At 44.2% G+C, this 13,882-nt stretch overlaps 1 protein-coding gene across 4 annotated transcripts in view; it reads right to left on the reverse strand.

Annotated features, from left to right (window-relative positions):
- The window catches only part of LOC132102895 (voltage-dependent calcium channel gamma-6 subunit-like), a 26,254-nt gene continuing 12,372 nt past the window's right edge, over window positions 1-13,882 (reverse strand). For all 4 annotated transcript variants that reach the window (XM_059507609.1, XM_059507610.1, XM_059507611.1 and 1 more), the window contains 3 exons: window positions 3,190-3,264; window positions 2,063-2,200; window positions 1-461 (listed from right to left, as the gene is read on the reverse strand). In XM_059507609.1, coding sequence (XP_059363592.1) covers window positions 238-461; window positions 2,063-2,200; window positions 3,190-3,264 — 437 coding nt within the window. In that variant the 3' untranslated portion in view covers window positions 1-237. The remainder of the gene's footprint in view (window positions 462-2,062; window positions 2,201-3,189; window positions 3,265-13,882) is intronic.

The following is a 13,882-nucleotide window of genomic DNA, read 5'->3' on the forward strand; positions in this document are numbered from 1 at the left end:
TGTTGGTCACTGATTTCATGTACATAACCATCATAGAAATATCAGTTCAAATTTCAGAGTCGGTGTATGAGCATTAAGGTCTATAATCTTATTGATAAGCAAACTATTGCTAGTTATTGCAAAACATTATGAACATTAGCTTTTGAGAGTCCTTTATAACATCAGTCAATCTCCACAAACAGCATAAGAGGATAAAAGATCTTGTGCTATTCAACTCATGGGCAGTCCCCCTGACAGCTAGGCATCACTACTGCTCTGCTGACCAAAACATTTCTCCAGGGGGTTGTTGGGGAGGGAAAGTAAGAGGAAAATAAGCCCTCCAAAAATGAGAATGGCCCCAGCCGAGCCAAGACATGCCACTGACCAGGACAACTCGTGATGGAGAGGGAAACTGTGATCGCTTGCCAATAACGCCAGCACAGACTGGTGGAAAACTATGATGGACAAGAAGACCAGGATACCTGGGGAAAGTGGAGATGAAAGGTCATTTTATTGAAATGAATGGTTCACCTATTTGGATTTAACATGAAACCTTTAGTAGCAGAATTACATATATAGCTGGCAAATTAATTCAATTGCTCACAGGTGTTTTCAGTAGCGCTTCACAGTACATACTTCCTACTTTAGCTTGCAACAGCAGTCACTGTATGCTGACAGTTGAAGTTATATAGGTACATTTAATGTAAATTAGTTCCAATTTGATATTCTCACTTTATTTTAGTTATAAGAATATCATTGAATTTTGGAAGATTATCTGTGGCTGTTTAAATAACTTAAATGCAAGTTAACATATACTAAATTACTGATTTAATAAAATCTTTTAAGTTTTTTTTTGATGAGCTAATGAGTTGATCATTACATAAACATCATATTAAGCATACCTGGAAATTTTTGTTAACTGATTTTTTTTTTTTTTACTTAATGAAATGATCTCTATTACAAAACAATTGGACTGGGATTGGGATTGGACCGGGAAAGACATGCTATTGTTTGTTATTCTCATGTATATTATGCTTGGCATTTAAAAGTTGACATTTAAAATGTTGGTTTTTGGGGTTGAACTGAAATAGCCACCAATCAGTTGTTGAAATTAGTAAAAAAAAAAAATTAATAATAATCTTAAAAATGCATTTATGCTACAAATTAGGTTGCTCTAACTCCATTAATTGCACACTGTTGCTTTTTTTTGAGCATTAACATTTTTTGTTGTTGTTGTTGTTGTTTACAATATTTAAATGTATTCTTGTTATGCAACTATTAATTGATTCTAACAAATCTCTATTTTTTATTAAGTCAAGTTATGTACACATCACAGTAGCGCTTTCTGGTTAATTTTCATGACTTGCGGATCAGTAAGAGAGTGGCTTATGAAGTAAGTAACAATTCAACAAAAATCAACTTGAGTCTGATTTAAATGTGTAGACTCGTGAGATTTTTTTAAGTGACTCATTAAAAGTTCACTTCGTTGAGGTCAGACTTGAGTTAAAACACGAACACACTGAAAAGCTGCTTTATAATAGAAATTTTAGTTATAATTATAATTATAATATTATAACTATATTATAACTATAATAATTATAGTTATAATAGTTATAATTCTAGTTGAAAGTGACGCTGTTTTTTGTGTCATGTTTAGTACTATAAAGCTGCTTGCTTTAAAGCAATCTATTGTATAAAGTACTGTATAATGGCTATGATCACATGCTTTCTCAACTGCTAATTTCTCACTGCTGTCTCACCCCGTTCAAGTGTAAAACAAAAAAGAACTTCACCAGGAGTATATCAGGAAGTTTCTGCAATATTTTCTTATTATATACGTCAAACTCAAAATAAATATGAACTATTACACTGGATTAGTGAAGTGACACTGTTCACAGCTGTATTTCTTGAGATGCCTGACAATGAGATGATTGAGGTTTATTAGAATCTCAGCAATGGGACACACTGCGCATGACCATTGCCAAAAAAACTGAGCCTCCTCCATGACTACTTTTTAGATTTACTGCAGATGCTGGTGTTATTTAAAGTTGCTGAATAAAGTTATAAGGTGTTTAAAAGGTACCTGAGAAGATGAAGCAGATAGTAGCAGGCTTGAGGAAGAAGGACACACTCTTACTGAGAGACATAGTGATACACACAGAGCCCATGATCATCAGAAACAAACTGAACAAAGCCAACATTGCACCTGCTATATGCAAACCTACGAGAGAAACAAAGCAAACAGTCAATTTATTTCTAATACAAAATTCTTCATCATTAAACAATACGGCCACACACATGCGGTCAACTAAACCATGCTGTGTTTATTGAGCATTTAATTTCAAAACCACTGGCATTAATGCCCCTCCCTAACAGCTTGCACACTTCTAGGAAGGCTTTCCACTTGATGCTGGAACATGGCTGAAGGGATTTTGCTCCCATTCAGACAGAAGAGCATTAGTGAGGTCAGGGACCGATTGTGGCCAATGGGATCTGGCACACATTAATGAGGTTCAATTTTAATGCATCATTTATGCATTTAGCAGACGCTTTTACAATACCAGAGTGTAATTAGTTCACAATACCAGAGTGAATGATTTCAAACTGACATGGAACACTAACTCAATAACAGTTAACTGATTTTATACCGCGATAATGCTGTTTTATACAGAGAAAATGCAAAGCTATCGTATGCATTCAAAGGACATGAAATATAGTGTAGGGACCACTTTTACAGGTTTTCTAATACTTTTGCATCATTTGATTGAAATTGCATGGAAAAAATTACATTACATTCTTTAATATGTCTCCTTTTGTGTTCAACAGAAATAAAGAGTTATACTGATTTGGAACAACATGGTGAGTAAATGATAACAGGAGATTCTTTTCTTTTTGGTGGACTATACCTTTAAACACCCTAGCCAAAGAGTTTTGTCATATGTTTTGATGGGACATTCAAGAATTATCCCAATGCACTTGAAAACTGAAATATGATTTGAACAACAAATAGAGCTCAAGTATGATGAATTCTTATGCATGTACACAGCATGGGATGTGGAGAGATGGAGAGACATAGAGCAGGGGGAGGAGACAGAAACACATGACTGATTTTCAATGAGAGAAACCACGTGGAAGGAGAGAGAGTGAATAGACGAGAGAGAACATAGATGGCAGAGAAGAGAGAGAGCAGACTATACAGGAAGAACTTACCTTTTTCTGTTGTTTTCTTAAATATGACAGCATTCTCTCCAGAAGTGTACACTTTGAAGTATGTGCAGTTTGATTCTGAGGGCGAAAAAGGAGACAGTGAGAGAGGAGACAGTGAAGGTGAAGAATAAAGATCAGTCAGAAACACAGAAAAAGGCACTTGAGCTCTCTGTAAACCCTGTGAGGGTCATTGTGTATTAATGTGCTGAGGACACAGAGCAGCCCTCTCACATATGGCACTGAAAGAACAAGAGAGACATGGAGAGTGAGGCAGATGGAGAGGGAGGGAACGAGAGTGAGGCAGATGGAAAGAGAGGACGAAGCACATACTCAGGTTAATATATACAACATCAAATCCACATTCACTCTCTCTTGTCCTCTGCAGCTTGTGTGCTGTCTTCTTGCATTTCCATTTTTTTTTCCACTCATGTCCTCTATATTTAGACTTGAAACCGGGCAGCAGTCAGACTGCAGTTTATCCATGTGCAATGTATGAGTGACCCTTCTGCTTTAACTTTGACCATCTTTTTCATAACTTTCACCTTTCAACTGAAAATGATTTGTGTTTACTACAAACTTCCATATAGTCATAAACAGATTAAAAATAAAAATCTAATCATACACATATACACACATCAACTTTTTCATTTTGGAGATTTTATGGGCATTTACATTTTTTTTTAATCATTTTCAAAACAATTATATTTTAATTAATTAATTGATTTAGTCACAAATAATTGCGCATATACAAATATTTGCTGAGAAAAGCCCCCAAATGGAGAAAATTCAAACATTTTATTCTAAGTTATCATTGTAAGCTACAACCCGAATTCCGGAAAAGTTGGGACGTTTTTTAAATTTTAATAAAATGAAAACTAAAAGACTTTCAAATCACATGAGCCAATATTTTATTCACAATAGAACATAGATAACATAGCAAATGTTTAAACTGAGAAAGTTTACAATTTTATGCACAAAATGAGCTCATTTCAATTTTGATTTCTGCTACAGGTCTCAAAATAGTTGGGACGGGGCATGTTTACCATGGTGTAGCATCTCCTTTTCTTTTCAAAACAGTTTGAAGACGTCTGGGCATTGAGGCTATGAGTTGCTGGAGTTTTGCTGTTGGAATTTGGTCCCATTCTTGCCTTATATAGATTTCCAGCTGCTGAAGAGTTTGTGGTCGTCTTTGACGTATTTTTCGTTTAATGATGCGCCAAATGTTCTCTATAGGTGAAAGATCTGGACTGCAGGCAGGCCAGGTTAGCACCCGGACTCTTCTACGACGAAGCCATGCTGTTGTTATAGCTGCAGTATGTGGTTTTGCATTGTCCTGCTGAAATAAACAAGGCCTTCCCTGAAATAGACGTTGTTTGGAGGGAAGCATATGTTGCTCTAAAACCTTTATATACCTTTCAGCATTCACAGAGCCTTCCAAAACATGCAAGCTGCCCATACCGTATGCACTTATGCACCCCCATACCATCAGAGATGCTGGCTTTTGAACTGAACGCTGATAACATGCTGGAAGGTCTCCCTCCTCTTTAGCCCGGAGGACACGGCGTCCGTGATTTCCAACAAGAATGTCAAATTTGGACTCGTCTGACCATAAAACACTATTCCACTTTGAAATAGTCCATTTTAAATGAGCCTTGGCCCACAGGACACGACGGCGCTTCTGGACCATGTTCACATATGGCTTCCTTTTTGCATGATAGAGCTTTAGTTGGCATCTGCTGATGGCACGGCGGATTGTGTTTACCGACAGTGGTTTCTGAAAGTATTCCTGGGCCCATTTAGTAATGTCATTGACACAATCATGCCGATGAGTGATGCAGTGTCATCTGAGAGCCCGAAGACCACGGGCATCCACTAAAGGTCTCCGGCCTTGTCCCTTACGCACAGAGATTTCTCCAGTTTCTCTGAATCTTTTGATGATGTTATGCACTGTAGATGATGAGATTTGCAAAGCCTTTGCAATTTGATGTTGAGGAACATTGTTTTTAAAGTTTTCCACAATTTTTTTACGCAGTCTTTCACAGATTGGAGAGCCTCTGCCCATCTTTACTTCTGAGAGACTCTGCTTCTCTAAGACAAAGCTTTTATAGCTAATCATGTTACAGACCTGATATCAATTAACTAGATGTTCTCCCAGCTGAATATTTTCAAAACTGCTTGCTTTTTTAGCCATTTGTTGCCCCCGTGCCAACTTTTTTGAGACCTGTAGCAGGCATTAAATTTTAAATGAGCTAATTAAGTGGATAAAAGTGTAAAATTTCTCAGTTTAAACATTTGCTACGTTATCTATGTTCTATTGTGAATAAAATATTGGCTCATGTGATTTGAAAGTCTTTTAGTTTTCATTTTATTAAAATTTAAAAAACGTCCCAACTTTTCCGGAATTCGGGTTGTATAACTAGACATAAATAAAGTGTCTTTAGAAGTCAATATATTGTTTGTTAGTTTTTCACATCAGTGAACATAAACCAATCACTGACCTACAGTCCACAGCAATCCATGTTTTGTCAATTCGTTCAAAGTTGATTCAGGGTCACACATAACGTACCTGAGATGAGGGAACGAGTACTGCGTAAGCTAGCTTACGCTATGGGAAAAGGTCCCCTTTTCTCGAGAATATGAAGCCAAAAATTATCCTTAATTTTTAAATAATGTAAAACGCAGTGCTGCAGCACAGCAGACCCAAGCGAAGCGGCTCGCGCGCTTATTGGCTGTGCTGCGGCAACTGCAGCAACCTATGGTGAGGCGGCGGAGAGGAACGAACCAATGGGGGCACTTCACGCCCATTGGACGTCAGAGCGCGCCAAAATAGGCGTGGCTGGAACTATATAAGCCACCGCTTCACCATAGGGATCAGGTTTTAAATCGACTGAAGCGATCACCCGGTCCGAGCACATAGCACGGCAGGTTATGCAGTACTCGTTCCCTCATCTCAGGGAACCGAGGTTACGTTAGTAACCGAGTACGTTCCCTTTCGAGAGTACTCTCGTACTGCGTAAGCTAGCTTACGCTATGGGAACACAATGTAAAACGCCGTGCGTGCTCGGGAACTTCGACCTGTCACAGCCTGAGGCGAGAGCCCGGGGCTTTATAGCAGGAGAAATCCCAGTCCCAACAGCCAACCTTAGTGAGCTTTATATAGGGAACGAAAAAAAGGGGGACGTGATAAGGCTTAGCACGTCTATATAGAAAGTACCCTGGCCTGCAGGGCAGGGACTTGCAGATTATAGAATCTAATAAATGTGGACGGAGAGGCCCAGCCTGCCGCCGCACAGATATCATCCAGTGGTATCCCGCAGGACCACGCCCATGACGAGGCCATACCTCGGGTGGAATGGGCTCTGATGCCGAACGGGCAGTGAAGGCCTTTAGATTTGTAAGCCAGCGAGATAGTGTCTACTATCCATCGCGATAGGCTTTGCTTCGTGGTGGCGAGACCTCGGGTGCGCCCACCAAAGCATATGAAGAGCTGGTCCGACCTCCTGAATAAGGCGGAGCGCGCAATATAGGTTTTGAGAGCCCTGACGGGGCAGATGAAGCTCGCGTTGCTTTCGTCGCTTTGCAAGGAAAGGGCTGACAGCGAGATGACCTGCGCTCTGAACGGTGTTGAGAGCACCTTGGGGACATAGCCGTGTCTTGGTCTGAGAATGACTCTGGAGTCATTAGGCCCAAACTCGAGACAGTCAGCGCTTACAGATAGCGCATGTAAATCCCCTACTCGCTTGACTGAGGCCAGAGCCAGTAAAAAAGCGGTTTTGAACGAAAGAAGCTTCATATCGACAGACTGAAGCGGTTCAAAAGGGGGGCCCTTTAAGGCCTCTAGGACCGTAGACAGGTCCCAGGAAGGGATTGAAGGGGGTCAGGGAGGGTTCATTCGACGAGCTCCCTTAAGGAAACGAATGACCAGTTTGTTTTTTCCCAGTGATAGGCCGGCCACCGGAGCATGAGAAGCTGCAATGGCTGCCACATACACTTTGAGCGTAGACGGGGATCTGCCCGCATCTAAACGCTCCTGTAGGAAGGAGAATATCTCCGTCACGTCACATAAGTGAGGGTCTAGGTTCCGTGTCCCGCACCAGGTGGAGAACACTGACCATTTCTGCGCGTACAGGCGCCTGGTTGAGGGCGCTCTGGCTTCCGTAATGGTCTTTAACACTCCCTCAGGGAGGTTCCCGGGTACCCGTTGAGGGGCCATACATGAAGGGCCCAAAGTTCGGGGTGGGGATGCCAGAGCGCACCCTTCAGCTGCGTGAGGAGATCTTTCCGCAGCGGTATTGGCCATGGGGCTGTACTGGACAGCTGCATCAGCTCGGAGAACCAAGGTTGGGTCGTCCAGAGTGGGGCTACTAGCAGCATAGCACATCTGCTCTTCCTGACCCGATCGATGACCTGCGGTAGCATCGCGACCGGTGGGAATGCATAAAGCGGGCGTCTGGGCCAATCGAGGGCCAGCGCGTCCCTGCTCTTTGAAAAATATATTGGGCAATGAGCGTTGTCTTCTGAGGTGAAGAGGTCGACCTCTGCCCTGCCGAAGATGCTCCACATCAACTGAACCGTTTGTGGGTGAAGAGACCACTCCCCAGGGGGAACATTCGCCCTGGAAAGCATGTCCGGGCCCCGGTTCAGGATGCCAGGTACATGCGCTGCCTTTAGCGAGCGCAGATTGTAATGTGCCCATGTCAGAAGACGTTCGGTCAGGGTGTGCAAGGTTTCTGACCTGACACCACCCTGGCGATTTATGTAGGCCACCACTGACATGCTGTCTGATCTGACCAGAACGTGGTGGCCCTTTAAAAATGGGAGGAAAGCTTTCAGGGATAGTTCGACCGCTATCATCTCCAGACAGTTTATGTGTGACAGTCGCTCCGGGCTCGACCAGAGGCCGGAGGCAGACCTGCCCTCGTACAGGGCGCCCCAACCGAGGTTGGATGCATCTGTCGAGACTACTTTCCATTTCGAGACAGCGCCCGTGCTTACGCCTAACTGATACCAGTTGGCTATTTTCCAAGGGGCCAGAGCTGTGATGCAGCCGTGGGTCACCCTGATGCGCGCGCGGCCGGAAATCCAGGCGCGCGCTGGAACACGGTCTCTCAGCCAGCGCTGTAGTGGGCGCATGCGCAGCAGGCCCAGTTTGAGAACCGCAGAGGCTGATGCCATCAGACCTAGCATTTCCTGAAATCGTTTGAGCGGGTAAAGAGACCCGGCTTTGAACGACACGGCTAGATGCTGAATAGTGAGAGCGCGCTGTGACGTCAGACGCGCTGTACATGTCACAGAGTCTATGTCTATCCCCAAAAAGGAAATCCTCTGGCTGGGAGACAGAGCGCTCTTGACAGTGTTGATCGTGAGACCCAGGCATTCTAAATGGCTGAGGATCCAGGATCTGTGTGTCGTCAGTAGTTCCTCGGAATGGGCTAAAACTAGCCAGTCGTCGAGGTAGTTCAATACTCGCACTCCCCGCATTCTCAGGGGTGCGAGAGCGGCATCCATGCACCGTGTAAACGTACGGGGCGCTACGGAGAGGCCGAATGGAAGAACCATGTACTGATAAGTCTGCCCCTCGAAGGCGAATCTCAAGAATGGCCTGTGATGGGGTGCTATTTGAATGTGAAAGTAAGCGTCTTTCAGATCCACTGAGAAAAACCAATCCCTCGGGCGAATTTGCGCGAGTATTTGTTTGGTAGTTAACATTTTGAACGATCGCGTCATAAGCGCTTTGTTCAAACATCTGAGATCTAGGATGGGTCTGAGACCGCCATCCTTTTTTGGTACGAGGAAGTAGCGGCTGTAAAAGCCTGACTCGCGCTGCGCAGGGGGAACAGTTTCTATCGCCCCTTTTGCAAGAAGGTTTATCAGTTCGGCGCGTGTGTCATTTCGCTTTTCACTTTCGTTTCGACCACGGCGCGAAAGCGCGGCGGTCTGCGAGCGAATTGGAGCGAGTAACCTCGTTTTATTATATTCAAAACCCAATTTGATATGCCGGGGATGGCCTGCCATGCAGCGGCTCGTGCGGCTATGGGTTGAATGTGCTTCGGGCACTGGCCGCCTGTTATGAGGGGACCAGTAGCTCGAGTATGCTGTGCTTGTGACACTGTGGTGACAGCGCTTATTTGTAGGGTTGCGCACTGAGAAGTGGGCACGCGCGCTACATTTAGAGCACCTCCGGCGTGAGCGGGAAGGTGGGCATGAAAGGAGACCCGAGTGTGTCTTTGTGACACTTGGGGGAGTGTGTATACATGTAGGGGTGCGTACTGTGTAGTGGGCACACTGCCTACATAGAAAAAGCTCTTTTTGTGCTTTATTGAGGTCGCCGTGAAAACGGCGTTTGTGTGCAGGCGTGCGTGCATTGTAACAGGCTCGTTTACTGCAGTATAGACATCTCCAACCGCCTTTAGTGAGGGGATTGGAGGAAGCATGTGAGGTTTCTTGTGTGGTGGTCCGGCCGCAGCGGGACTTAACCACGGTCTTTTCAGCCCGAAGGTCAGGAGGGCTTCGGAGGCTCGGGGTTCAGCACAATCCTGGGCCGAGGTCCCCGTCTCTCTGGCGGTTTGCGGCTCGTAGAGCGAGAGCGGTGCTGGGTTTTGGTCGCTGGGCGAGACTGTAAGTCTGGCTGCGATGGCTTCGAGGTCTGAGGGGGCGACGCATTTCTACGGCGTCCCGCAGCAGAGCTAGAGCGTTTCGGCAGGAAGTGTCTCATTGCCTGTGACGTTTTCTGAGCCTCAGTGAAGCGTTCAGCGAAACCCTTAACCGACTGGCCAAAGAGGCCGGAAGGCGAGATAGGAGAGTCAAGAAAGGCGGATTTGTCAGCGTCTTTCATCTCCGTGAGCGTGAGCCAGAGGTGTCGCTCTAAAACAGCGAGGCTTGCCATGCTTCGGCCGATCGCTTGTGCTGTGGTCTTTGTCGCACGCAGGGCTAGATCAGTAGCGCTGCGGAGATCTTTAAAGTCATAGGTATCTGGGGCAGACTCGTCCAGGTTACGGAGAAGTCTGGCCTGAAAAACCTGCAGCACAGCCATGGTGTGTAGAGCCGAAGCAGCTTGACCAGCGGAGGTGTAAGCTCGGCCAGCGAGAGCTGAGGTGGTGCGGCACGGCTTGGATGGATGCACAGGCTTCGACCGCCATCCTGCGGCTGAGGGCGGGCAGAGGTGTGCAGCAATAGCCTCCTCGAGAGGGGGGAGGCTCTCGTAACCGTGGTCTCGGGCGCCGTCGACAGAGAAGAGCGCTGACGAGACAGAAGTCTTCAAGCGTGTGGAGAATGGGGCTTTCCACGACTTCGTGAGTTCATCGTGAACTTCCGGGAAGAAGGGGGCGTTTCTTTGCGGCGGGGCCGAAGGGCGCCCCTGCAAGAACCATTCGTCCAGCCTGCTTTTAGCGGGCTCGTCTGGAGGAGACCAGTCGAGCTGAAGGTCGCTGACAGCCCTTGTAAGCACGCGAGTAAGCTCCGCGTCGTTATCAGCGCGTTGTCCGGTGCAGCTGGGTGCTGTAGAGGGGGGGGGGTCCGCAATGGAGCCCGACCATTCCTCACTACTGGACGCGGCGAGAGAAAGGCTGTCGTGTCTGTCCTCTTCCGCCTCAGGCGCTCCGAAGGAGAAGGGGGCGCTGGTGAGCAGGGACTGGCGCTGCTCGTCCACGAAGAGGACAGGCGAAGGAGAGAGAGCGGGCGAGGCACGCGGGGAGTGTTCCGGCGTGAGCTCGCGTGTAGCAGTGTGCTCAGGCATTCTCTGATCGCGGCGTTTCTTACGCGGCACTTGAGAGAGAAGAAGCGGAGCGGGTGGAGCATCGTGGCTGGTTTGAGCTAATCGAGCCCGCAGGGTCGATATAGCCATGTCGTCGCACTCAGGGCAGCCGCCCTTGGAGAGTGCGCTCTCAGCATGCTCGCGGCCCAGGCAGGAGACACAGATGATGTGGCGGTCCTCGCTGGGCAGAGGGCCTCGGCAGGAAGCGCAGGCCCGAGGCATTTTAAACAACGCCTCGAATTCTGGAGGAAAAAGTGTGATGCAGCGGCAAACACACTAGCTTTGTAAAGGATATAGTCACGCCGGATGGCGCAGCAGGAAGCGAGTGCTGAAGGCGGTGTCGAGATGAAGCACGAGCCGGCGTCCTCAGATCTGCGTTGCAGTGCTATCCCGCTGAGAGGCTTTTCGACAGCGTGTAGAGGCTTCTCCGGAGAAGACAGCGAAGTGCAGGTGAGATCGCTGAAGGAGATGAAATCTGATCCCTATGGTGAAGCGGTGGCTTATATAGTTCCAGCCACGCCTATTTTGGCGCGCTCTGACTTCCAATGGGCGCGAAGCGCCCCCATTGGTTCGTTCCTCTCCGCCGCCTCACCATAGGTTGCTGCAGTTGCCGCAGCACAGCCAATAAGCGCGCGAGCCGCTTCGCTTGGGTCTGCTGTGCTGCAGCACTGCGTTTTACATTATTTAAAAATTAAGGATAATTTTTGGCTTCATATTCTCGAGAAAAGGGGACCTTTTCCCATAGCGTAAGCTAGCTTACGCAGTACGAGAGTACTCTCGAAAGGGAACACATTTCTCATCTATCCTGATTTATATTTTAGGTCCACATGAATCGCAGTCATATTTTTGTCCATTTTGTTGTATCCTGTGGCTTTTTTCTAGCATACCTCACCATGAACATCACATTGAAAGAGACTTTGTCAAGTTAAAAGAAGTTAAACATCACTTTTCAAATTTTTTTTTTTTTGTGAACACTATTATTTCCGTAGGGGTCAAAGGGCATGAATAAATATGCTTATTGTTTTACATTATTATTGTTTTATAATTATACAAATAAATAATTTTAATGTTTTATATATTAACATAAATGTAAAAATACTAATGTTTAAATAAATATAATAATTGTACTAAACTATTTTGTCAGCCTAATTTAAATACATGCACTTGCACACACACGCACATTCAAATAAGGTCACTGCTGTGAGCTGCACTAGATATGATTAGCATAGAGCTGGTAATGTAATATTGAACAGATCTCTTAAAAATGCATCATGGAAGTCTTAATTAAATCATGAATTAAAATGAATTAAATCAAGGCATATCTATATAATGGCAGGGTTGCAGCATTAAACCATTAAGAAATTTTAGTCATCATTAAAGGCACTATATGTAATTCTTCAACACAGTCTCACTCCCAACTCGTCACATATTGACGCTTGGTCAGGACACTTTGGAGTCGCTTTTTGATGCACAGGGTACCCCTTTAGCGTAATTTTTCTACATGCAGTGTGTCCTCCATTGCTTTAAATAAGAAACCTTTAGCATCAATATGCTGATGCAATAGGCTTATAGTCATGATTAAATTATATATTGGGCAATAATATTGCCATTATTGCATATATGTTGAGGTGTGATTTTTCAATGTAAAGTCACAACAGTTTTATTTATATTACACTATTTACACATTTATGAGCAGGTAACCCAACCCATGCCCCTAAACCTACCATTTGTCAATAAGGAACAATATATAATACGCAGATACAACTACTGTCATAATTTATTCATGACATCACTTACAGATGACACAATGACACGATGGACACGGTCCGTGTCAAAAGTTAAAATTGCTTATTTCTCTGGATTTAAACATTCTTCGATAATGTAAGTAAACAAGTCAGAAAAATATAAAAAAAATTGTTCTAGTGGTTTTTGGATATTTAATTTTTTTTATTTTTAATCATTCATATTGTGCCTTTAACAGCATGTAAAATGTTCGATGCAGAAATCAAACCTGCCTTGTCTCTGAATTGGCCAAATCTTTCCCAATTTGGCAGGTAAAATTTAGCCCAAAATTTGCTGTTCTGCATTCTCAGCTAAAGGGGTGTCATGTTATGATCTGTTATGACAAGTAGAGAGTGGAACTGTTCTTTAACAAAGCTGGCAGTCAGACCAGTGGCACTGTTACAAGAGTCATCATCACGGTCCTATGGGCCTTGCAAACTGAGGCAAATTAAACTCCCTGGTTCTCTGTTCATGCGTGTTGTTATGTGAGAGGTAAGATGAATATAACAAACCAGAACATGGAAAACAAATCAGCTAATACTGCATCTCATAAAGTCAACAGGCTTTAGTAACATCACGGTTTGACTGTAGTTGAGCTGAATGCTGCTTTGTGTCTTTAAAAACAATTATATGGATGCTATATAATGTTCTCACATTTCCAAAAATACATGAAAAACAAATAATATATTAAATGATTAAAGCCTAAAACTATTTTGTGTATGTGTTTATTAATTTAATAAACTTATATAACTTATATAATTTCTTTAATGTTCCTTATTATTTTGTATTTTTATCTCATGATTTCAGTCTCCAGTTTCCCCAGGAGCAAAACAAACAACACACTGAGTGTGGTAGGCCATGTAATATGGTGAGTACATTCAGAATAGAATCTATCTATCTACTGCCTACTAGGGGTGGAACGTTACACAGATGTCACGGTTGATGGATCACGGTTCGATAAGATTTCGGTACAACAGAAAAAAGAATCTTCTATGCTTGGTTTCTTTTCATTTGTTTTGAACTGACAGTAGAACAAATTAAAAAAGATTTCCACATAAATGTGAAAATACTAAATGTTATTACATTGTAAAATATGTATAATCTGCAGTACATATACATACAAGTAATAAATTCCTGAAATATATCTGATTTAGTTTACAG

This window comes from Carassius carassius, chromosome 24 (assembly GCF_963082965.1).
Source record: "Carassius carassius chromosome 24, fCarCar2.1, whole genome shotgun sequence".
NCBI lineage: Eukaryota > Metazoa > Chordata > Actinopteri > Cypriniformes > Cyprinidae > Carassius > Carassius carassius.